We start from the raw sequence: 24,748 nt of genomic DNA, 5'->3' as shown, positions 1-24,748 counted from the left end.
TTTATGATTATTTTCCTCTGTTCTAGTTATTCTGATTTTGGTATTCTGTGTCCTCCCCCCTTGTGTCCGGTTCGTGTTCTAGATTTCCTGTTTTATTCTGAAGGTCTCTGTCTGTTGTCATTGTGTTCAGCTTGTGTCCTCCAGTCATCATGTGTATTAGGATCAGCTGTTCTTCCCTCCTGTGTGTGATTACCCAATTACCTTGTGTGTGTATATTTAGTGGGTGTCGGTCTGTGTTCGTTGTTGGCTCGTCTGCATTTCTCTGTGTTCCATGGTGTTTCGTTCCTGTGGCTCTCTGCCCCGCACCCCTTTTGTATGCTCTTAGGTTTGTTATGTAGTTCTCCCAGTTTAGGTTTCTTCAGTTATTTGTCATGCCTCACTGCTTGCTTGCCACTATCCCACCTTGTAAATAAACGTCACACTCTTCATCAGTCAGCTGCCTGCATTTTGGGTCCTTTTCATTTCACTACACGACTGCTGCCCCAGCCGCGACAGTACGAGCCGACCAAACATGGACCCAGCAGCATCCGCACCTTCCCAGGAGTTTTGGGAGGAATTAATTGACTCTGTTTCAAGGTTGGTTAACCTGTGGCTCGAACGTGAGGGAGAGGAATTTCACCGCGTTATAGAAGCCAGGCTACAGCAATTACTCTCTCCTCACCCCTGGCTACTGGACTCTCTTCACCCGCTCGCACAGGACTTCATTCTGAACGAACTCCATCTTCACCCTCTAGCTGCTACCGCTTCCCGACCCAGCCCGGTGGTGAATGTTTTGCACCGCTGGCCGGGGAATCTGCGGCCTGGCCCGCCGGATGTGGAATTACCCGGCCGGTCGGTGCTATCCCTGAGAAGGAAGCGACGTTCACGCCGCCGACGCCCATTGCCACAGCCGGGTCCCGAGACTTCTGAGTTTCCGGCTGTGGTGAGTGGAAAAGGCACTCTTTGTTTCGCCAGACCTTGTGACTGTTTATACCGGGGCTGTGTGGGTTTTTTTTTTTTTTTTTTTTTTTTTTTTTTTTGAGTTAGCTGCCCAGCCGGAAGCTCCGTCAGCTGCCCAGCCGGAAGCTCCGTCACATTCAGCCTCACTACCCATAGCCCAGTTACAGTCACAGCCAGACTTATTACAAACTATGTTACAGTCCATTGCCCAGTCAATAGCTCAGTTGGTAGAGGAATCATCAGCCTTATCGTCAGCTCAGTCTCCAACTTCACCACCATTATTTTTCCAACCTTTTCCTCAGTCACCCTCAGCTCAGCCACCTATTCAGCCATCATCTTCACCTACTCCTCCAGTACAGCAAGCTATGTCTATTCAACCCATAAAGAACTGTTCTACGACCTCTAATCCTAAGCAGAGAGACAAACCACACAATTTTGTTATCAGTCCTCAAAAGCTGGCCAGTTCAGAGACTGTGACGCACTCCAGGGCCCCCCCAGAGGCTGAGTTTCAGCCCTCAGCCCACTCTGGACCCCTGGAGGCTAAGAACCGAGCTGAGGACTGCACCCGGCTGTCGCTGCCTGAGCAGGGTCAGTGCTCCGTGCAGCTGCAGTCAGCCATGTGTGTGCCAGGGGGCCCTGTGCCCGCTGGTTCAGTGACTGTTTCCACTGTGGGTTCTGGAGAGCCCGGCCAGCCCGTCCTCGTCTCCGTCTCCGCTGGAGGGCCCGAGGAGCCCGTTCAGCAACCTGCTTCTTCACCTGCTTCACCCACATCGCCTGCAGCAGCAGCTGCATCCACATCGCCTGCAGCAGCAGCAGCTGCAGCTCCGGCCTCGTCCTCGCCTGGTCCAGCCTCTGCCTTGCCTGGTGCTGCGGGGGCCACGCAGCCTTTGTGTCCCAAACTGCCGCCTCGACATCGGCAGTCATCTGCCAGGCTGCTTGTTGGGCGTCATCGCCACTATGGGCGACCTCCCGAACGCCGCTGCTATCTTCCGCGCGGCCGGCCTCCGGACTTGTCGCCGCCGTTGCCGTCCGCACGGGTGGCCCCTGAAGATGAACTGTTCTAGACTCCTGAATTGTCAGCCTCCGGGCCGGCCTCCTGAACTATGTTTTGGGACCCTGTTCAGGGACTCGTGTGTGTGTGTGTGTGTGTGTGTGTGTGTGTTGGGCAATTCATTTGGATCACTGGAGCTTGTTTTTTGTTTGGTTTTGGAGAAGAAGAGAGTGAGCGAACGGCAGATGATTGTGGAGTTTGAGGAACATGGCGTATGTGGATTCCCCTGCCTGCACTTCATATATATCATGCACATTGGTGACTGTAAATAAACCTTTGACCCTGAAAAGCCTGCGTTTGTGCCTGAGTCCGTTCCGTCCGCCTTGACAGTTACATGTAATACATTTGGACAACAATGTTATGTCATTAGATCCTCGGCTTGAACAATTTGTTTTTCTAGTAGTTTAACAAGCCCTTTTTCAGATGAAAATAATGGAAAATGTACATTTTTTTCATGCAGTGTTGCTTCCTTGAAATGGCTCTGACTAGACCCTAACAGTTTGGTGTTACCCACTTCCACATCAAATATTTGCAGAGAAAACTGGGCATTTACTTGAAGTGGTCTTTGCCCTTTGAAAGTCCAACATTCTCTCTAAGTTTAGCTCTGATTTGCTTCCCGTCAGCTGCTGAGAAAAACATCAGGCTCTTTACCTGATAATGTTCATCTTTCCAGCAGTTAATTTTTTACTTTGCCTGCCTGCTGTTTGCTCTGTGTTACAGTACTTTTATCAAATTTACTGGACCTTCCAACTGTTCCAACCTAATTTAACCCCGTTTCACTTTTTCACTGTACATAAATGCTCTGTGTTCACTTGGAGCTTTGCCACAAAGCTTGTTTTCAACATCTTGGATGAGCAGGCATTCCCTCCACTTGCGACAGACCGTCTATGCTCTTCCTCACCATTACTCAGCTGTGAACTCGGGTTCCTGGCTTCTTCCACCTGCTCTACGAATCATCCGAAGGTGAGTAGGTCCATCACATTCATCTCAGGGAATGGGACCTTCTTCAGGTAACCCTTCATCATCGAGCATCTCTGAAAAACCTCATAATTGGAGACTCACTTGTGAGGGATTTAAGAATAAAAGAGGTTTACTCTTTTCCAGTTTCAATGATTTTGCCACTTCTACACGACCTCTGTCATATGCTTATCATATCATTATATAATCATTTGGATGAAATGACAAAGACTTTATATACCGTGAAAAGTGATGCTCAAGGTAATGAAAGCACAGTGAATGACAACCCAGCTCTGAAATTACATTTCAAATTATTCACCAGGTGATCATAAACAGCACTCTAAATATCACAGTCAAGGTATAATTTGTGATAATATTGGTCTGTGTGAGCTGGGTTGCACAGTTTAATTTCTAGGAATCCACTGGGAGCGACTGAATCATGACACTTAATCCTGACGAAGAAGGAAGACGTCAGCGAACACAGGAAACCAGACCACATATTTGCAATGGACTTTAAATTGAAACAAAATTTAGACTCTGCTTTTAGAATAACTATGTACTGCAGTTAAACAATTACCATAAAATTAGAGCTGTATTCAATTTTTTCTGTATTCTGTCAATGATTCCATCGATTAATTTGCTAGGACACTTTGGTCTTATGAATTATACGGAGCCCCGCAAGGGACATGGGAGAAAAAAAAATTAAGACGGACTTTTGCGAGATCTCGCAAAAGTTGAATTCCAACAATGGCAGCAGCTACTTAGTTGTAATATTACTCTTTCTGGGTCACAAAATACACTTTTGAGATATTTTGAGGCATGAATGTAGTTGTGTAAACGTCAGATACCTGCTCTGTTTACAAGACATCACATATTTGCAAAAGTGCTCCGACGTTTTTGGAGATCTGACACCCACTAGCTCGAAGCTAACGGGAGGTCGAGACCTACTACAGCCGGGAGGAACGGAACACCGCTTTCCCGGCACATCGTGCCTCGACCTCCCGGTCGGCTTCGAGCTGGCGGCCTCCGAAGAATGCGCCTAAAACTTTTGCGAGATCTCGAGTTTGTTTTGCGAGATCTCGCAAAAGTCGGTCTTAATTTTTTTTTTCCTCCCATGTCCCCTGCGGGGCTCCGTAGGATTACAATGATTCATGTTCAAAAAAGAAAATCGTCTTTGAAAATGAACTGCTCATTTAAAAATCTGTTTAAAAACAAAACCAACCATTTTGTTGCCATATTAAAATAATATTTTTAAACAAATTATTTTTCGTAAATGCAAAATAAATAAATAAATCACAAGTACAGTATTGACAAGAAAAGGTATACATACAACCTAAACTAGGGCATAAATTAAGAGCTGTTTCTCCCTTTTCGGAAGCCTTTCTTACATTAGCAGGAGGCTGTTTTCCATCCAGGGGCTGGTATAAAACTCGGGGCAGGCATTTACTTCCCCAAGCAGCCACAGAAACAACGTTTCTTTAAAAACCACTGTTGTATATATTATTCAGCAAATTGTTAAATTGTCATGCTGTGCCGAGGCCAAAATGGCACACAAAATAGAACTAAGCTTCAACACAAACTCAGATAATCTACCTCAAAAACACTGCTCCCATCCAGAGCATGTCTACAATAAATGGCTTAAAGGTGTTTTTGCTCTATTTTTTGTTTACATGCTGGATATGGGGGACAGGGGGAGAGAGAGAAACTTTATTCAGGCCTTCAGGCCTGTTGCCTTGACTTCTCATCTGATGAAGACCATGGAAAGGCTCATCCTGCACCACCTTCGGCCACTGGTGGGCTCAGTGTTGGACCCCCTGCAGTTCGCCTACCGTTCTGGAATTGGGGTGGATGACGCTGTCATCTACCTTGTACACCGATCCCTCTCTCACTTAGAGCAGGCGGGGAGCACTGTGAGGATCATGTTTTTTGACTTCTCCAGTGCTTTCAACACCATCCAACCCGCACTACTGAGAGGGAAGCTGGAGGGAGCCGGAGAAGGCAAACAGCTGCCTGCATGGACCATCGACTACCTTACCAACAGACCACAGTATGTGAGGCTCCATGACTGTGTGTCTGAGGTGGTAATCTGCAGCACGGGGGCACCACAGGGCACGGTTCTCTCACCTTTCCTGTTCAGCCTTTACACTTCAGACTTCTGTTATAATTCGGACGATTGCCATCCACAGAAGTTCTCAGATGATACAGCCATCATTGGATGCGTATCAGACGGGAATGATCAGGAATACAGGGGGGTCATCAGTGACTTTGTTGGCTGGTGTGAGACCAACGTACTCCAAATCAACGCCGGCAAGACAAAGGAGATGATCATAGACCTCAGGAGGAAGTCACCCCCTACAACACCAGTGAACATCCAAGGGAAAGACATTGAGATAGTGGACTCTTATAAGTACCTGGGTGTTCACCTCAACAATAAACTGGACTGGACTACAAATACAGACGTCCTGTATAAGAAGGGCCAGAGTCGACTCCACCTGCTGAGGAGACTGAGGTCCTTCGGAGTCTGCAGGACTCTGTTATTCTATGACACTGTGGTAGCATCTGCCCTTTTCTATGCAGTGGCCTGCTCGGGGAGTGGCTGCACGGACAGGGACAGGAGCAGGATTGACAAACTGGTGCGGAGGTCTAGCTCCGTGCTGGGATGTCCCCTGGAGTCTGTGGAGGTGGTTGGTGAGGGGAGGATGTTAGTAAAGCTGACATCCATCATGAACAACCCACATCACCCACTGCATGAGTATGTGAGTGGGCTGAGCAGCTCCTTTAGTCAGAGACTGAAACACCCTCGCTGCAGGAAGGAGCGCTTTCGCAGATCATTCATCCCAACAGCAGTTAGACTATAACTCCTCAATCATGATGTCATGAGTCACTGGACACTGTGAACATCCACGGTCACCACTTCATGCATAATGGACCTTCCAAGCTATATAGTTGATGTCTTCCATATTTCCAACTATATCCATAATCACATACTGTGTATGCTACCATTGTATATAGTGTATTATCTTACTTTTTTTCATTGATTGTACTTATTTGTATTTTTGTATTTCCTTCATATATCTGTACCTGAGCTGAGGTGACGCAAAGATTTCCCCGTTGTGGGATCAATAAAGACTTATCTTATCTTATGTCCGTTTAGCTGGGCTTCTTGCATCTAGAGTGTGCGTCATACAGGCTCAGGTTTTTCCTGTTTGCTGGTGCTTGCCTGGGTCTGCCCTCCATCGATGGCTCCAGTGAGCCTGTACTTAAAGACCAGAGCTGCCATCAGTTCTTTGCTAGTCTGTCAGCTACCTCCTGTTCTCCTCGTCCAGTCTTCACTTTGCTTACCTGCAGTCAATTACCTGAACACTGGTTTTCTTGGCAAGATTTTCCAAACTTCTCCACAGACTCACCCTTGGCACGCAATTAATTACCTCCTTCACCTGCTCCTCCTGTCTGCTGTCTTCTCTGGATCGTCTGGAACTTAAAGTTGGAATCGCATTTTGTCACTCACCTGTCGGACGCTCCCTCAGCTGCCTCCCCTCTATGCTTAACAACCTCCACCTGCTAGTAAGCCATCAAGTCTCTCTTTCTGGTTCTCGCTCATCATCCCCATATCTAACTACACTATCCCTCTGTTGCAGAGCCTCATGTCAGTGATTCTCTGCCTCGTGCTCACGTCCCATCCTTCGCCCCCTCGTCATTGTTATTCTTGTGTTTGCAATAAAACTCATATATTCCATTGATGTCTTCTGTTTGGTATTTGCGCTTGGGTCCACTGCCATGTACTGGCTTCTAGGCCCTTAGTCCGCTCAGCAAACAGGAGTCAGTCGCAGGACTCGTCTATAAAATTACATGAATTTATTTTCAACTTGGACTAAAACAACAATTCAGATCCAGAAACACTGATTAACTCACCGCTAACCACGGAGGAATCTTGCCACAGGAATGTGCACACAAGAAGACAAAGGTTAGCTTTTCTCAACAGGATAAACCTTTAAACGCTAAACCGTCGCCAGTGACGGGTTAGGGCAACTCCAGGCCTCAAGGGCTGGTGTCCTGCAGCGTTCTTGTCAAACCCTGGTTTAAAGCGTAAATGAGGTTAGGGGTTAAAGGGATAAGGTAGAATAAGACAACTATAGTGGAGAAACGTGGTGTTGAACACTGACTGTAGTAGTTCAATAATCCAACAAAGACTGAAGTTCAGCCACTTTCTTAAGTAGGGGCTTCTGACAAGGTTAACAGAGAGAGGTGTGCAATCACTCACAGGTGTGTGAAGCCCAAGGGGGGGCACCTGTGGTAACTCCCACCTCTGCAAAAAAAAACAACCCACCAACACACGCAAGAGTGGAATTTTATCATTTTATACTTATACAATGATGATACTTCAGAATTATGCAATTCCATTATTATGACTTATGTCTCACTGTCTCCAGTTTGAGACTCACCACCGTCACAAAGCAGCATTTCAAAGACACTACAGTCCTGCAAATGAACTGCATGCTGTTTGTGCAGATGTTTGTACATGTTGGCGCTATTACCACTCTTTGTTGTGAGCAGTGTTGGCTCATTACTCAAAAAAGTTAATGTACTACACATATTATACAAAACGTACTTTTCTTAAAAGTCAAAAACTCAACGATCCAGGTGAGGAAATCCAAAAAGGTGATTCTGCTCATCTGGACGTAGCGTTTTCAGTGGCAGGAGCGTTTCGCCTGTCACGGTCCTGGGTCTTTGACCCAACGTTTTGGGATTTTGAGTTAGTAGTCTTTGATTTCATTGATATTTATAGTATTTGGTCTCTTGGTTTCCGTCACTGTGCTTCCTCTGTGTTCCTTGTGTCACATCTGATCTAGTTATGTGTTCATATCTGTGCTTCTCATTGTTCCAGTGTCAGTCCATGTCTCTCTGCCTGTTTCCTCTCGTCCTGTGTCTCATTCCCTCGTTATCCCTCTGTGTATTTAAGCTCTTTGTCTTCCTCTGTTTGCTGCCTGATTGTCTGCGTATCATCTACTGGAGGTGTGGGCAACTCCAGGCCGCAAGGGCCAGCGTCCAGCAGGTTTTAGATGTGTCCTTGATCTAACACAGCTGATTCAAATGGCTAAATTACCTCCTCAACATATCTTGTAGTTCTCCAGAGGCCTTGTAATGAACTAATCATTTGATTCAGGTGTGTTGACCCAGGGTGAGATCTAAAACCCGCAGGACACCGGCCCTTGAGGCCTGGAGTTGCCCATCTCTGATGTATTGCCTTTACCACATCTCATGTTTCTAGTTTCTTCCCAGTTTTGGATTTGTCAGTTTAGTCTCTGTTGCTTTCTGCTTTTCACACATCTGTCATAGAAGATGTGACTCATCCAAATGACTTTTTCAGTCTGGAGTATTTGGAGTGTGTTACTTAACCCTTGTGTGGTGTTCGTATTTTTGTTACTCAGCCAGTGTTCATGGGTCTGGTGGACCCGCTAGAGTTTTGGCTTTCCAAATTAACACTATCAAACAATTTTATGTTAAATTACTCAACAGATGTTTACTTCATCCCAATTACAAGACATATGAACAGCAAACATGGTTAATTTTTTCCCTTTACCTTTGTTAGATCACATTTATGAATTAATGTGCTTCTCGTTTTTCTTTTATATAAAATGTTATAAATAAATCAGTTATAATCAAGTGGAGTGAGTGGAAAGACACAACACATTTACACGTGAAAAAATAATTAATTGTTTAATTTTTCTTTTGAAAAAAACTGAACACGGGTCTCACAGACCCGAACACCATACAAGGGTTAATCACTCCCAGGAGAATTTCCTTATCCTATAGGATTAAAAAAAAGTAATGTGTTGAGTATACTCGTTGCATTACATTCGTGTTTCTCTGTAAAACAACATAATTAACAACAAAATCTCTTCTAAAAGTGATACCAGAGTTAAAGGATGGTAAAAAAGCTTTCAAATCATAATGTGGACTGTGCGTGGAATAAAAGCTGCAAGCTGAATGAAAGAGAAATATAAATTTTGTCTCACAAAATGAGTAAATTCAAAGTAACTTTGGAAAAATGAGCTATTATAACTTTTCATTTTTTATTTTATTAGCACACTGCTAATATGTGTGCTTCTCACTGCAGATGATTACTGTCAGAATATAGGAATACATGCTGCTTTTGATCCGACCACGTAGTGTTGGTCAGCATGGAGAGAGATCAGACTGCACAGAGAGCTGCTCTCAGACATCACATCACATTTTAAGACAGATCAAGTACTGACATACTGTACTAATTTGGGAACAGATCTCTTTGGGACCTTTATGGAAACAAAGAGCATTTCGAGGGACCCGATGCGTTTAAAAATGACCCTGAACATTATACACTGCCTGGCCAAATAAAAGTCGCCACCTGTTGGTCAATTACTGCATTGGCAATTACCTTTCAGCTGGCAACAAGTTATTTAACCCCAGCTGGTGAAATGAGTTGCTTCTCATTTCATAAACAACCATGTCGCGAGACACATCACGTGGTCCTGGAAAAGATGTTAGTGTGTTTGAGAAGGGTCAAATCATTGGGATCCATCAAGCAGAGAAAACGTCTAAGGTTAAGAACTGTCCAATGCATTATTAAAAAGTGGAAGGATAGTGGGGACTCATCGTCTTGGAGGAAGAAATGTGGCCAGAACAAAATCCTGAATGATCATGATCGGCAATCACTTAAATGTTTGGTGAAATCAAATTGAAGAAAAACAACAGTAGGACTCAGGGCTATGTTTAATAGTGAAAGTAAGAGCATTTCCACACACACAATATGAAGGAGTGGGACTGAACAGCTGTTTAGCCGTAAGAAAACCACTAATCAGTGAAGCAAACCGGGGGGAAAGGCTTCAGTTTACTAGGGAGCATAAAGATTGGACTCTGGAGCACTGGAAGAAGGTCATGTGGTCTGATGAGTCCAGATTTACCCTGTTCCAGAGTGATGGGTGCATCAGGGTAGGAAGAGAGGCAGATGAAGTGATGCACCCATCATGCCTAGTGCCTACTGTACAAGCCTGTGGGGGCAGTGCTATGATCTGGGGTTGCTGCAGTTGGTCAGGTCTAGGTTCAGCAACAGCATGTGCTCCAAGAATGAGGTCAGCTGACCAGCTGCTATGGACCGCAAACGCCTGCAGAGAGTGATAACAACTGCGGAGAAGATCATCAGGACTCTGCTGCCCTCTCTGCAGAGCAGCTACCATCACAGAGTCCAGAGGAGAGCTGCCTCCATCCTCAAAGACCCCACACACCCCCAACACGGACTGTGCACACTTCTGAAGTGTGCACATCAGGTCATCCTGCATATTAAGCTATAGCTCTTTGCACACATCTCTGTTTCACACCTCCATATTTTGTCTCCTTTCCTGTCTTCATTTATTTATTTGTACTATTTGTATTTTATACGTTCTGTTTCTATTGTATATATTAATCGGCATCTGTGGGTGGACAGCAAAGAAAGGATTTCATTGCACAGAGAAACGCCTTTGAATCTTTGAATCTACCCGACTATACTGAATGACCAGGTTATTCCATGAATGGGTTTTTTCTCCCCTGATGCATGGGCCTATTCCAAGATGACAGTGCCAGGATTCATCGGGCTTAAATGATGAATTAGTGGTTCTGGGAGCATGAGACATCATTTTCACACATGGACTGGCCACCACAGAGTCCAGACTTTAACCCCATTGAGGATCTTTGGGGTGTGCTGGAGAAGGCTTTGCACAGTGGTCAAAGGAGCTTGCAAAGAAAAGTGTCTGGACTTCTTTAAGTTACTTGAAGACGTTTCATCTCTCATCCGAGAAGCTTCTTCAGTTCTAAGGTCAAATGGTGGAGAGTCCCAGATAGTCCCAGAGAGTCCCAGTCCCAGACCTCTACATTGGAGAGACCAAACAGCCACTTCACAAGCGCATGGCACAACACAGAAGAGCCACCTCCACAGGACAAGACTCAGCAGTCCATCTGCATCTTAAGGATAAAGGTCACTCTTTCGAGGATGCCAATGTTCACATTTTGGACAGAGAGGACAGATGGTTTGAAAGAGGAGTGAAAGAAGCCATCTATGTCCACTGTGAGCGACCATCTTTGAACAGAGGCGGGGCTTACGACACCAACTCTCTGCCATCTATAATCCAGTTTTGAGATCCTTCCCAGACGCCTTAACGCCCACTCACATCCTGGGCCATCTGACCTCAGGACATCACATGATAAGGTGGGGCCAGGTTTCACAATGAACACACCCGAAACTCTGGCTGATTGGGACCCACGCCCAGTTTCACACCTTGGCTCAGGCGATTAGAGGATCATCAGGGGGTCCTTTTGTCCCTCTGTGGGGGGTCACTCCCACTAGGTTTATATCTGGGACTCTCCACCATTTGACCTTAGAACTGAAGAAGCTTCTCAGATGAGAGGTGAAACGTCTTCAAGCAACTTAAAGAAGTCCAGACGCTTTTCTTTGCAAGCTCCTTTGACTACGATGACCTGGATGACTGAGAACCTTCACAGACATTTTGCACAGTGGTCAGACTCCACCATCATCAATTCAAGATCTTGGTGAATGAATGCAACACTGGATGGAAATAAATCCTCTGACATTGCAGAAGCTTACTAAACAATGCCACAGTGAATGCGCCAAAGCTGAAGGGCGACCAACAAAATATTAGAGTGTGTGACCTTTTAATTTGGTGGTGACTTTTTTTGGCCAGGCAGTGTATTAATGCAGAATAGCAAATTAGTAAATCTTTCTTTTAGACTTAATGAGAAATAAGTAGAAAAGGCTTTTTTTTTTAAAAATCTCTCCAACATAGAACACAATAAATGAATGTTGATTGTTACAGCGAAGTCTTTGCTCAACATTTAATAGTATTTTAGAACAGAAGATTTTGTTCATATGAAAAAAAGTTTCAGTATGGAAGTATGCAATCTGTTATTTACGTATAAAACAAACAGTGTATAGCTTTGTGTAACAAATATTTGGGCATGCTGCAGCACACTCCTGCTAGCTGCTTTTAAATGTTTTCTATGTGATTTAGTATTTTAAATCATTTTTGTTGTCCAGTTTCACTAAAGTCCAAGTTGATCCCAGAGAGCAGTTCTCCTTCACAGGAACGGTTTAAAAGCTCTTTCAGAGTTTCATTCACGTTGTTGAAAGCTGAGGAGAAGCTGCAGTTGGGGTATCTTCTACCTTCATCTGTATGAAATGACCCCATGACATCCTGCACCCACTTCACCTCGTTGCTTAGTTCCAGGGCCAGGGCATCAAACCGGCTCTGTCTCTCCTGGAAGCGGTTGCTGATGGCACCGAGGCTGCAGCTGAAGGCTTGGATGTCATCCTGCAGGCTCCTCTTCAAGGCCTCCACCTTACGGAACTCGTAGCGGATTTGCGAGAGCTCGTGACGCATGGCTTCATTCTCCTCCTTGTAGCAGGCTTCCTTTTCATTATAAATAGAGACCATGGCGTCTATATTTTCCTGCAGAGAGTCGTGGGCTGCGGCCAGGCTAATGAACGAGCTCTCCATCTGGTCAATGTCCTCCACAACCTGGGCAAAGCGCTCAAAGTTCACGTAGGTGTTGTTGGGTGGCATGCTTGAGTGGGACTTGATAGTGTACTCCCTCAGGCGCTTGGTCTTCAACTGGCGCTGCTCACTTTTCTTTGGCCCCCTGGCTTTATTCTCTTCCTTGTTCTCATTGGACTAAACAATTTCAAACACAGAGAGAGATTAACTGTTTTAAAGAAGAATCTTGGGATTCTTGAAAGGTGCTCTACAAATCCAAGTTATTATTATTATAAATAGTAGTGACTTTATTTATAAAGAACCTTTCAAAAACACTGTCAACATGTTTTTTATTCAAAGAATTAAACATTAAGTCAACATCAAAAGTTTGAGAGATAGCATAATAAAAATGTGAAAAGAAAGGATAGCATGCTCAGGTTTTTAAGAAAACTGCAGGAGATAACTGCAGCAGGCGCTGAAAGGACTGGGAACAAACAATTAGGTCTGCAAATGTGGGACAATTACAGTTTGTTTTTGTTTTTTTGGGGGGGGGGGGGTAATTTTGATTCTTTACAATAAAAATATTTCTTTAAAAATTTCAGAGGCTTAAAAATAACTGGAGAACTGACAGTTTCGTGGACGGATGAATCCTGTTACCTAATTATTCCCAGAGAGAGGACACTAAGTAGATAAAACAAAAATTAATAGCTTTTCATGGAAACTTTCAATAACCGTTCCTGTTGGACAGTGACTTGGTTTTCCTCGTCCCTGTTCAGGATTTCCGTGGCTGCTTGTGAATCCTTGTTAGGATCCCTGGGGTTTGGACCCGGCGTTTTGGGGAAGGAATTTTGTTGTTGATTTTGGGTTTTATGATTTCTTTAGTTTCTGAGAATCTCTTATCTCCAAAAGTTGATCCTGTTCATCTGGACGCAGCGTTTTGTGGGAGAAACGTTTCGTCACTCATCCAGGTGACGTCTTCAGTCTCAGCTGACTGCAGGTTTCAATCTTATAAACAGGACATTTGCACAATGACTGAAACCAGCCCACTGAGGGAACAATGGGCTGGGAGGTCAGTTCCTTAATCTTAATTATGCAAATTCTCATGACCATTGATCAACAACCACATTCGTGGTTGATTCGCTCTGTTCCTGTGCTACTGCCAGTGTAACTACCGCCCCTCCCCCCTCTGCTCAGCGCAAAGCGTCGTTCACGTCAAAGATCCGGCTCTAAGAGCCATTTTGTTCGTGACTGACACATCACTAGTGGATGCACAACTCTGTGAAAACAACTGAAAACGCTAGTGTGGATAGTTTTCAGAAGAAAACGCAGTTTTCAAATTTATCCGGGCTGGTGTGGACGTAGTCACAATGTTTTGTTTTATCTACAAAGAGCTCTTGGACTTCACGATTCAGTTTTTGTCCTAATGTGCAGTGTGAATTGCGTAAAGTCTCCTTGATCAGGTCATTTCAGAGCAACTCTACGTTAAGTCTGAATATTTTCCTAAATGAGAGATTTCAGTTTTTCATGCTCGAGTCTCCTGTTTCTCTGTAAATTTCTGAATTTATACCAGTGAAGTTTTTAAAAAGCAAAGAGCCCTAAGTGGTTTCTGAGGCATCATTTCTCTATAAAGCTCTCTGATAGCCATGCATTGCTCTGCGAACTGAGATGGCTTCAACAGAAGCATTACCTTGATCCATGGGTGATTGAGGGCATCTTGAATTGTTAATCTTTTCCTGTGAGACAAAAAAAAATCTTGCTAACTTTCATTATGTAAAAGTGGTGATGTGACTATAATGAGCTCTCCAGAATTAATGTGCGTTTTACTCTCCTGCTGTGGCACAAGTATCCTTCACTAAGCTATCCCTGAGCTCTTACTTCTTATCCTTCTCGAGTAGCTGGCTGATGAAGTTCTTGGCCAGCTTACTGGTGTGACAGAAGAACTCTTCATCAAACTCATAATTTATGGCTGAAATGTTCCCCAGTGTGTCCTGTTTTGTGTCCCCCAGGAAAGGAGAGGCACCACTCAGCCTGGAATAAAACAATAAAAAAGTGCAGTTTATTATACTGCTGCATTACTATGTATATGATATTGTAGGAGATGCCACATTAATATTGGGCGAGGTTAACTTGCAGGATGTAAGTGATGACACCAATGCTCCACATGTCTGCTTCCAATCCAAGGGGCTCATAGTTGACAATCTCTGGAGCTTTACAGGCAACCAATACAAAAATAAATAAATATGCACATAAAACAGAAAGGTAAACATTTCCTTGTATTTAGATCTAATATTGCAAACCCTTTAATGCGTTTCTATTTTTAAAGACATGACAGTTCAAAACCAGATTGCTAACTGGATAACTGGGACCAAACTCCTTTAAAATGTCCATTGCATTGTAGAACTGCTGGCAGTAAACAATGCTTTTCTTTCTAGCTTTTCTTATTTCTATTATTTTGTGGATATTTTTTGATTATTTTTGTTTACCTTCGTCTTTGTCCAGATTATTTTCTGATCGTTTAAGCAAAGCTGAGAGTTGTGATTAAGTGGCTAGATCGACATCCCCTAAATCTTCAGGCTGCCTTTTCCAGAGTTTTGGGATGTAGTTATTGACTTCATAACAGCTGAGAGGTCAGAATCAGAATCAGTTTAATTTCCTGAGAAGACTTCAAAAATTAAATCTTAGACAGATTGGCAAGTGATGTAAAGATTTTAAAAATGGAATGAAAAAGATTGGGTGACTGTAGCTCCGGAGATAGAGCTCGGACATCTACTAATCGAAAAAGAAAAAAGTTCTGGTGTGAATGAGGTGTTGTACAAAGCAATAGGAGTCCCCAGGTAGAGCAGAAAAGCACTATATAAGAACCAGTCCATTTACCAACAGTGAAGGAATATGAGCTCTTTGCTACCCCAGTTTATAAATAATAATCTTACCTACAAACTCAGGAGTTCCAAAGATGTTCTTGAACTCAACTCCAGCTTCAATCTTATGGGCAAGACCAAAATCAATCAGTTTTATTCTTGGCAAGGGTGTGTTCTTATCCAAAAGCATTATGTTTTCAGGCTGCAGAAGACAAGAACATGTACTAAGCAACTTTGAACACTTCACATTAGGAGGTTCTAAAACATGTGAGTTGATTTTTTGATACAAAAAGGGAAGAAAAATTAAAAAAGGGAAAAATCATTTGTGGAAAGCAGTGAAAAATGGACCCATCATGTTTCTATGCACAGCTTAATTCATGAATTTACTTTATTTACTATATGCTCAGTGGCATTTTGGTCTACGAACAAGTTTTCAACTACGAGTGAAATAAATCATTTTATTGATTAGTACATGGGATACATTGTCAGATAAGTGATTGTTTCTAAATGTCAGAAAAATGTTGTTACAATGTTTTGTTTTTTTCACTTAGCACATTCAGATGTGTTGCTACATATGAAGACCAGTCAATCATTTTGGACACACCTGGTCTTATTCTTTTTTTCTTTTACAGTGTTTGAAATAACACATACTGATGTTTGAAGCAAAGGAGAGCACCAGGTACGTGTCTGAAACGCTGCATCACCAATACAGTTTTAAGATAAGATAAGATACAGAGTTTAAAAAATTGATTGTTTTGTTGACTTAGATTGTTAGATTCTGTTTAGAAATACAAAAGCAGCTTTGTAACTGCAGGAATGTCTTAAAGACACAACGTCCTGAATGACCTCGAATTTTCTGCTTCTAAATTCAGATAAAACTGAGGTTGTTGCACTAAATATCTAAGAAATATGGCATCTGGATGGCATTACTTCAGCTTCCAGCAATACTGAGGAATCTTGGAGTCATTTTCCACATACAAAAAATCAGGCCTCATCTTATCTTAATGATCTAGTCACCCCATTAGAGCAATTTGCTCTCAGACTCTGGGCCTACTTTTGGATTCTAGACTAGTTAAAAGTAGAATGGGAGGCAGAGCCTTCAGCTTTCGGGCCCCTCAACTGTGGAACCAGCTTCCAGTTTGGATTTGGGAGACAGACACCCATTCCACATTTAAGATTAGGCTTAACACTTTCCCTTTTGGTACAGCATATAATTAACGCTGGACCATGTGACCTTTCTGAATCCCTCCCTTAGCTATGATGCAATAGGTCTAGACTGCTGGGGATTCCCATGATGCATTGAGTGTTTCTTCTTCAAACATACTTTTTCACTCATTATCTGTTTATACACCACGTTGCGTGGTTCCACTTTGCATTTAATTATTTTTAAATGCAATGGTTCTCATCCACACTTTGCCCTGTCTTGATCCCCTCACCCCAACTGGTTGCGGCAGATGGCCCCGCCCCTCCCTGAGCCTGGTTCTGCCGGAGGTTTCTTCCTGTTAAAATGGAGTTTTTCCTTCTCACTGTCGCCAAAGCGCTTGCTCATAAGGGGTCATATGATTGTTGGGGTTTTTCCGTTTTCTTTGTATTATTTACCTTACAATATAAAACACCTTGAGGCAACTGTTTTTGTAAGTTGGCTTTGTTAATCATGACCCCTCAGAAGGGACTCGATCCATGAAACTACTGGCCAATAACCTGCCTCAGCACAACATGGAAGCTCCTGTCAGTTATCACAGCAGCTAAGATGGCACATTGATCAATACATGAGCAGGAAGGAATGGGTACAACATTAACTACTGGAAGACTTGAGACTATAAGACCAAACTGACAAACCAGTGAAACACCTGGATTGACAACAAGAAAGCCTGTAATTCAACAGAACCCTAAGAGCCTTCATCATGAACCCAATGCAACACACTAGAAGTCAACTCTCACAAGTCGCCATCAAGTGTGGGATTGACCAAGGAGATGCAGTATCTCCCTGGCTGTTCTGCATAGGCCTAAACCCCTCAGCCAGATCGTTAGCAAAAATGGCAATGGATACAGACTGCAGAATGGAGCTAATGTTAACCACATGGATAACTTCAAGCTCTATGCCAGGAGCGAACATTGATCCAGACCACTAGGATCTACAGCAATGACATATGTTTCGGAGGTGTTGTCCCTGGCTCAGCTGCAGGGGAGGAGTGGTGCAGTGAGCTCAAGGGGGTGGTACCGGGAGGCAGGTGAGCCACAGGTGGTGGTGACTGACTGATGACAGTGTCTCTTTCTGTTTCTCTATATAGTGAAGGCAAAGTTGAGCGGGGACGGAGAGAGCTGGACTGGAACGACTGTGTTCCCTGACTTCACAACTTTCAATAAAACGCAATTATAGTGAGCACGATCATCGTGTGCGTCGTGTACTTTTACAAGTGGTACCGAAACCCAGGAGTGGGATGTCTGACCCGCACGATGCGCTACCTACCCAGCCTGCACAGTTGTTGGCACAGATGCTGGTTGAATTGGCAACGATGTGTCAAGATCAGGCGGTGGCCCAGCGGGAGCGTCTGATTAAGCTGCAGGAGCACTCAGACCAGCAGACCAGGGTCCTTGAGCAGCTAGTTGGGGCTCCTGCACCGTCGAGGCCCCTGCCTCTGTCAGTAGTGATGCAAAGGATGGGGGACGGTGATGATCCTCAGGTTTTTTTGGAGGCATTCCATGCAACAGCGGAGGCGTGCCAGTGGCCACAAGCACAGTAGACCCCCTGATTCCAATACTGTCGGAGGAGTTGCAAACGGCAGCCCTGAGCCTACTACCGACCTCACAGAGCTGCGTCGCTGACATGAGCCAGGCCGTGTTTGAGCAGATGGGCCTCACCCAAGAAGATCATCGCCGGTGGTTCCGCACCTGCAGGCTGACTGGGGAGGATCATCCGCTGCCGGCGAGACAGCTAAGTGGACGTGGACGTGGCGGTCACACTGGTGGAGGATCACCTGGCCGCAAAAGCAAGGGAGGACGCGCCACCCCCCGCCACCTGGAAATTACCCCCACAGGAGATTTCCCACTGGAGCATTCTCTTGATGACACTCTGCGCTCAGCCTTTGACCAAGTGATTGAGATTGATGGTCACGTGGTGCACCCTGAAGCCGTGCGGACCTACCCGCACTTCATGTTCGTGTTATTAAAAGACAGGTTATATTGAGTGAGTCGTGACACTCGCACGGAGGAGACACACAGCCAGTTGTTGGTGCCACAAGGCCGCTGGGAAATGATTTTCCAGGCGGCTCATTATAACCCCATGGCAGGGCATATGGGATGTGACAAAACTCTGGAGCAAATAATGGCCTGGTTTTATTGGTCGGGCATCTGGGTGGATGTTCACCGCTGGTGCGCATCCTGCCCAGAATGCCAGCTTGTTAACCAGCCAGCCATTCAAAAAGCGCCTTTGCGCCCACTCCCACTAGTGGAGGTTCTGTTTGAGCGCATTGGCATGGTTCTCATCGGGCCATTTCACCAGAGTGCACGTGGCTATCGCTTTGTATTAGTTCTGGTGGATTATGCAATGGGATACCCGGAAGCAGTGCCACTGCGTGACATCTCTACAAAGCGTGGGGCACAGGCACTGTTTCAGGTCATCTCCCGAGTCAGTATCCTGAAAAAAATATTGACTGAGCAGGGCACGTCATTCATGTCTCGCACACTGCAGGAACTGTCCAAATTGTTGGGCATTAAATCTGTTCGGATCAGCGTCTACCACCCTCAGACTGACGGGCTGATGGAGTGGCTGAATAAGACTTTGAAGTCCATGATTTGTAAGTTCATTCACGAAGATGAATGCAATTGGGATCGCTGGTTAGACCCTCAGTTATTTGCAGTTGCCGAGGTCCACCAGGCCTCCACAGGATTTTCTCCCTTTGAGCTGCTGTTCCGCCAGAAGCCACATGGGGTGCTCGACCTGATTAAAGAAAGCTGGGAGGAAGGTCCGTACGGAGCCCCGCAGGGGACATGGGAGAAAAAAAAATTAGGGAGAAAAAAAAAATTAATACGGACTTTTGCGAGATCTCGCAAAAGTTTTAGCCGCATTCTTCGGAGGCCGCCAGCTCGAAGCCGACCGGGAGGTCGAGGCACGATGTGCCGGGAAAGCGGTGTTCCTCCCGGCTGTAGTAGGTCTCGACCTCCCGTTAGCTTCGAGCTAGTGGGTGTCAGATCTCCAAAAACGTCGGAGCACTTTTGCAAATATGTGATGTCTTGTAAACCGAGCAGGTATCTGACGTTTACACAACTACATTCATGCCTCAAAATATCTCAAAAGTGTATTTTGTGACCCAGAAAGAGTAAAATTACAACTAAGTAGCTGCCGCCATTGTTGGAATTCAACTTTTGCGAGATCCCGAGTTTGTTTTGCGAGATCTCGCAAAAGTCCGCCTTAATTTTTTTTTCTCCCTAATTTTTTTTTTCTCCCTAATTTTTTTTTTCTCCCATGTCCCCTGCGGGGCTCCGTAGGTCCGAGCCCTGCAAAGAATGAGATTCAGTACGTGTTGGACCTGAGAGCAAAAGTCCATCATTCCCACCTCCCTCCATTGTGATGACCATCTGACACGCCCAGAGAGCGGGCAACAGCGCTTTGCGGACGTGTTCCCCCCCCTGCCTGGCAGAACGTCTCTCATTGAGCATCGTTTTGAAACGCAGCCTGGCGTGACGGTGCGTTCACGGCCCTACAGGGTTCCTGAACATAAAAGGCAAATTGTTCAGAGGGAGTTAGCCAAAATGCTGAAAATGGGAGTAATAGAAGAGTCACACAGCGCCTGGCTGATATTGATCCCTTTGTCCTGTTTATTTTGGGCTCGTTCCTGTAAGAGCTCTGGGTCTGAAAGCTTGTACAAGTAGTATAGAGGCCTTTGGCGGTTATTGGGTGGTTTGGATCACTACATATAGGAGACATCTAATACGATTACCCTTGACAACTGTGCCAGAAAGCCTCCCCTGGCACTGCCCCCTGAACCCACTGCACCGCTGCTCCCTGGCAGCTGAGTCTCAAACCACACCCCACCACCACAAACATCTTATCTGTGGTGAAAAAAGAGACTGTGATATATCTTGTTTGGACAAACCTTAAGATCAAAGTGGGCTATCTTTCTGGCGTGAAGGTAGTTCACCCCCTCAAGGATTTGCTTGATGAACTGAGTAGCCTCCTCCTCACTCAGAGACTCCTTCTGGGCCAGGAAATCAAACAGCTCACCACCAGAGACTCTGAAAGGGTTAAAAAATCACTGTAAAAAATGCCGGTTTATCTCTTTTTATACGTTTCTCCTTCATTTCCCACTGAATAGCTTCAGGAACATACTGTCCGACAACCTTTCACACATTCAGTGAGCAGGCCTATCCGTCCACTGATGCTGGACGGATAGGCCTGTCTTGCAGTCGCCGCTCTTCTGTCAGGTCATATTAGAACAGAAAGGACCATCTCCAAACTTTTCCCACACATTTAAAATTGTGAATATTTGGTAGCCAGAAAATGTTATGACTGGGCAAGAGCAATGCTATCACAGTCGGACGCTGGAACTCACTGAGCTCCTGAGAGCGACTTGTTCTCTATAGAAGCAGTCTGCATTCTGAGGTGCTTGATTCTGTGCATCTGTGGCCCCGGAAGTGACAGAAACACCTGAATTCAATTACATGGATGGGTGAGTGAATACTTTTGGCAATCTAGTGTATATACTTAATATCTAAAATATATAATATGGTGTATAGCTTCATATATCAAATGATTTCTTTTTAAAGATTTTTTTTTCTCCATGTTTTGTAGCCTTTTTTCTCCCCGGTCATGTCCCTGTGTCTGTCTGGTTTCTCCATGTCCTGTCTCTGCAGGTTCCTGGTTTCCCTGCCATGGCTAGTTAATGTCTCCAGTTCTGGTCCCTGAGTTTCTCTTCCTGTCAATAGTCTCTCTTGTTTCTAATGTCTCTGTAAAGCACTTTGAATCACCTTGTTGTTGAATTGTGCTATACAAATAAACTTGCCTTGCCTTGCCTCTGTGTTTCATCCTTTTTTCTTCCCAGTCAGTCATGTCTCCCTGTCTTTCTCCAGCCCCTTTATCAAGTTCACGTGTTTTAGTCTGGGTCTCAGTGTGTGTTACTTCCTGTTTTATTTTGATAGCCTTGCTTTCACTTATACAGTACCAATTTAATTTCAGTAGTCCCCTCTAGGCAACATATATTATAAGGACATGTTTCAACATCACAACCACATCTAAAGAACAGAAGGACTTACTCGCCTCACCTATGATCAGTGTTCATGATTCAGTAACAAGAAATGGGGAAAAAAGGTAGATTTCCAAGGTGAAAACCATTACTGACAAAAAAGAGCACAAAGGCTCATCTCATTTGCCAAGAAACATCTTGATGACCCTAAAAACTTAGGAGGAACATGTTCTATGGACTAAAAAGACAGATGTTTTACTTTTTGTAAGGTTTGCATCCTGTTACATCTCACATAAAACTAAAACAGCAAGTCATATAAGGGTATCAGCAAACGTGGTGGTGGTAGTGTGATGTACCGGGGCTGCTTCGATGCTTCAGGATCCAGACAACCTGTTATCAGTAATGGAGCCATGAATTCTACTCTATACCAAAAAATCCTGAAGGAGAACGTCTGATTGTCCGTTTGTGGATGTTAGTTAAAGTCTGGACTTGCATGTTCCCAAGAGTGGGACAAAATTAATACAATCAACCAAGTTTTAGGTAGGTACTTAGGTAATGGTAGTTATTTTCCATTAATAAATGAAAACACAATTTAGAAACTGTTTTACATTGACTCCAGTTATCCTTGTCTAATATTGATCTAAAACATGGAACTTTAGCAGACATGATAAAAAGAAATCAAGAAGGTGTCAAATGCTTTTTCACAACACTTTTCTTAAAAAAAAATTTGAGAAAATTGGACAAGTAGAGCAGAAAAGAAGAAATATTGGGCTTAAAAAACTATATACAGCAGACGAGCCGTATCTGAAAGTTACGTCCTTCAGAAAAATCCAGCAAAAAACTGTCTTATGATCCTTCAGTTGATCCTTCTGCAGCCTCATAAGAAATGGGCTCTGCAGACACGGTACCTTAACATTACTGAAGCACTGCGGGATGATCTTGACAGAGGACAGAACAAACCAAAGCCAATATCCAATAAATAGTGTTGAAATGACCTTCCTATTCTGTTCATGAAAACTCATTTCACATATTGACTTTCACACTTGTTACCACCAACTCAGAGTTTGCTATATTATGCATGCCTGTATTTTCATGCATATTTGCACATTTCAATGATTTGTGCACCCATTTCCCATCTGCCTGGCAAAATATAGAATATACATGAAGATTTTCCACTGTACTGTATTTTAGAGAAGCTAATTGGGATTACTCAATAATCTTTGAGTAATTATAGTAGTTATAATCAGCTACTCACAGCTCCAGGATAAGCACCACATCAGTGCGGTTCTCATAGACGTCGTGCAGCATGACGATGTTGGGGTGCTGAATCTGCTGGAGGATGTTTACCTCTCGCTCTATTTCGTCTCGCCGGACTCCACGAGAGCTGGCCATGCTCTGCCGCTTTTTGATAAACTTAGCAGCAAATTCCAAACCTGTAGTTTTCTCTCGACATTGCTTCACAATGGCAAACTGCCCACTCAAACACAGAGAGGAAATCACACAATCAAATGAAGATCATTGAAAAAATCACTTCCTAACTACCACACAGAACCATGAACATATCTGCAGGTTAGATGGAAACAAGGGTGCAGTCCTATTGACTGCACATAACTGTCATAAATATTTGGCAAAGTCTGGCGCACTGCAAAGTTTAAGCAAACTACAACATTTGTAGGTCGTTTTATTGACTGTGGAAAATTAGAGTTATTTTAAAATAGACCAATGAGTAATTTAGTTATTAGTTTGACTGTTTGACACTTTACTAACTAGAATGCACCCCACAAATTTCCTTATCTATATTGAAAATGACAACACAAACAACAACAACAACAAACTGCACAGTTACACCACAGGTCATGTACAGTATTTAACATTCAAATTCACTTATATGACCATGCAGATGCATCTATTTTTTCCTGGTTCACTTCAATGGTTTGTAAGCTGACACTCCACTTCCTGCAGCCAGGCTAAGAGCAAATATAACCTCTGCTAAATATAAACAAGTCCTTTAAAAAGCAGTTTGATGTGCATGACATTTGTCTCTCTCACACAACACACAGCAACAAAAGCAAAGCCAAACATGCAACTTTGTTTCTCACTTCTCTCAGAAATAGAGCGGATCGCTTTTAGAAACCACCTGATATTTAGAGAGTGTGTGTCAGCAATCATCAGCTAAAAAGGAAGCTGTGTGCAGCCAAAGACAAATAAAAGACTTTTCACTGGTGCAGTTAATGACCCAGTGTCATTTCCATACCGTTAGAGCTCAGAAATAACTCTGTGGAAGAGTAAATGTAAGTCAAGTTTGAAAAAGATCCCAGTGTATTTTGTGTAGGTGTCTACTCTGCAAACATGCCTTATATTTCCTACACCAGGATTACCAGTGATGAGCAGTTAAATGAACACAGGAATACACGTTGAAGTAGTTGGTGTTCTGGTTGGTGGTTGAGTTTGTAGTTAATATGCTGTTCTCAATCCATCCGTCTCACTATCTGCATTCTGATTTACATTAAACTAGCCGCTGTTACTCATTAAACTACATTTAAAGCAGATGCAAAAGCCGTGCGCGTCTGTACCTGCCAAGCTCTTCACCAATTTCATAGAAATCTTCCACTTTCTGTTGCTTGAATAGATCCATTACTGCCGCAGTCCCCAGTTTGATGTTATTTCTGTCTGTCCTGAAATGATAATTAAATAACACGTAAAAAGTGCTTTACTTAAACAACATGGCCCAATTTTAAAAAACCATCTACAAATAATAAAGGGAAAAGATTTTGAAGTAAGCCTGTCCCCGAAAATAACCAGTTTCCGATGTCATCTGGAAAAACAGATCACAGGAACTGCAGCGTGTCGTGCCAGACAGACGCTACACAACGATAATGTGTAGAAAATGTGTCCGCGTTTTTAAAACATACGTAACTCTGTGCTCGTGGACTTCCTCCTCGTCATGCCCTGTCCCCGTGTCCGTGTCCCCGTGTCCGTGTCCCCGTGTCCGTGTCCCCGTGTCTGTGGCTGCAGCGCTCTGCACAGATCACGAAGTCGGGCAGAAAAGTCTCACAAAATTCGTATAGTTGGAAACAAATGTCGTCGTTATATATCGATAAAACGTGTATTCAGAGAAACAGTTACAGGATCTGAACGATGTGTTTGTGTTTGGTAAGATTAACATGATTAAAATGGTGAAGCAGTAAAAACGGAGACGCTAACGTCGAATTTGTTGAATCACACATGTGACATATGAAAACAAATACACAGTGGTCC

At 43.9% G+C, this 24,748-nt stretch overlaps 1 protein-coding gene across 3 annotated transcripts; it reads right to left on the bottom strand.

The window, feature by feature from the left end:
• Positions 1-11,323: 11,323 nt before the first annotated feature.
• Positions 11,324-24,666, bottom strand: dapk2a (death-associated protein kinase 2a). Of its 3 annotated transcripts, XM_085350469.1 has the most exons (9): positions 24,403-24,469; positions 24,064-24,165; positions 22,746-22,967; positions 20,405-20,543; positions 15,381-15,510; positions 14,582-14,657; positions 14,326-14,478; positions 14,138-14,183; positions 11,325-12,648 (listed from the first exon to the last, which is right to left on the bottom strand). In XM_085350469.1, the coding sequence occupies exons 2-9, from the start codon at positions 24,123-24,125 to the stop codon at positions 11,998-12,000; spliced, it is 1,479 nt and encodes a 492-aa protein (XP_085206595.1). In that variant the 5' UTR covers positions 24,126-24,165; positions 24,403-24,469; the 3' UTR covers positions 11,325-11,997. The 3 variants fall into 3 exon arrangements, with proteins under 3 accessions (XP_085206582.1, XP_085206595.1, XP_085206590.1); XM_085350456.1 differs by having other exon boundaries at positions 11,324-12,648; positions 15,381-15,432; positions 24,064-24,666; XM_085350464.1 differs by lacking the exon at positions 24,403-24,469 and having other exon boundaries at positions 22,746-22,960; positions 24,064-24,123.
• Between the last annotated feature and the right edge of the window lie 82 nt (positions 24,667-24,748).

This window comes from Diplotaxodon limnothrissa, linkage group LG1, assembly GCF_057381915.1.
Source record: "Diplotaxodon limnothrissa isolate DT_005_m linkage group LG1, D_limnothrissa_male_GT1.1, whole genome shotgun sequence".
Classification (NCBI taxonomy): Eukaryota; Metazoa; Chordata; class Actinopteri; order Cichliformes; family Cichlidae; genus Diplotaxodon; species Diplotaxodon limnothrissa.
This window is presented reverse-complemented; position numbering and strand designations above follow the sequence as displayed.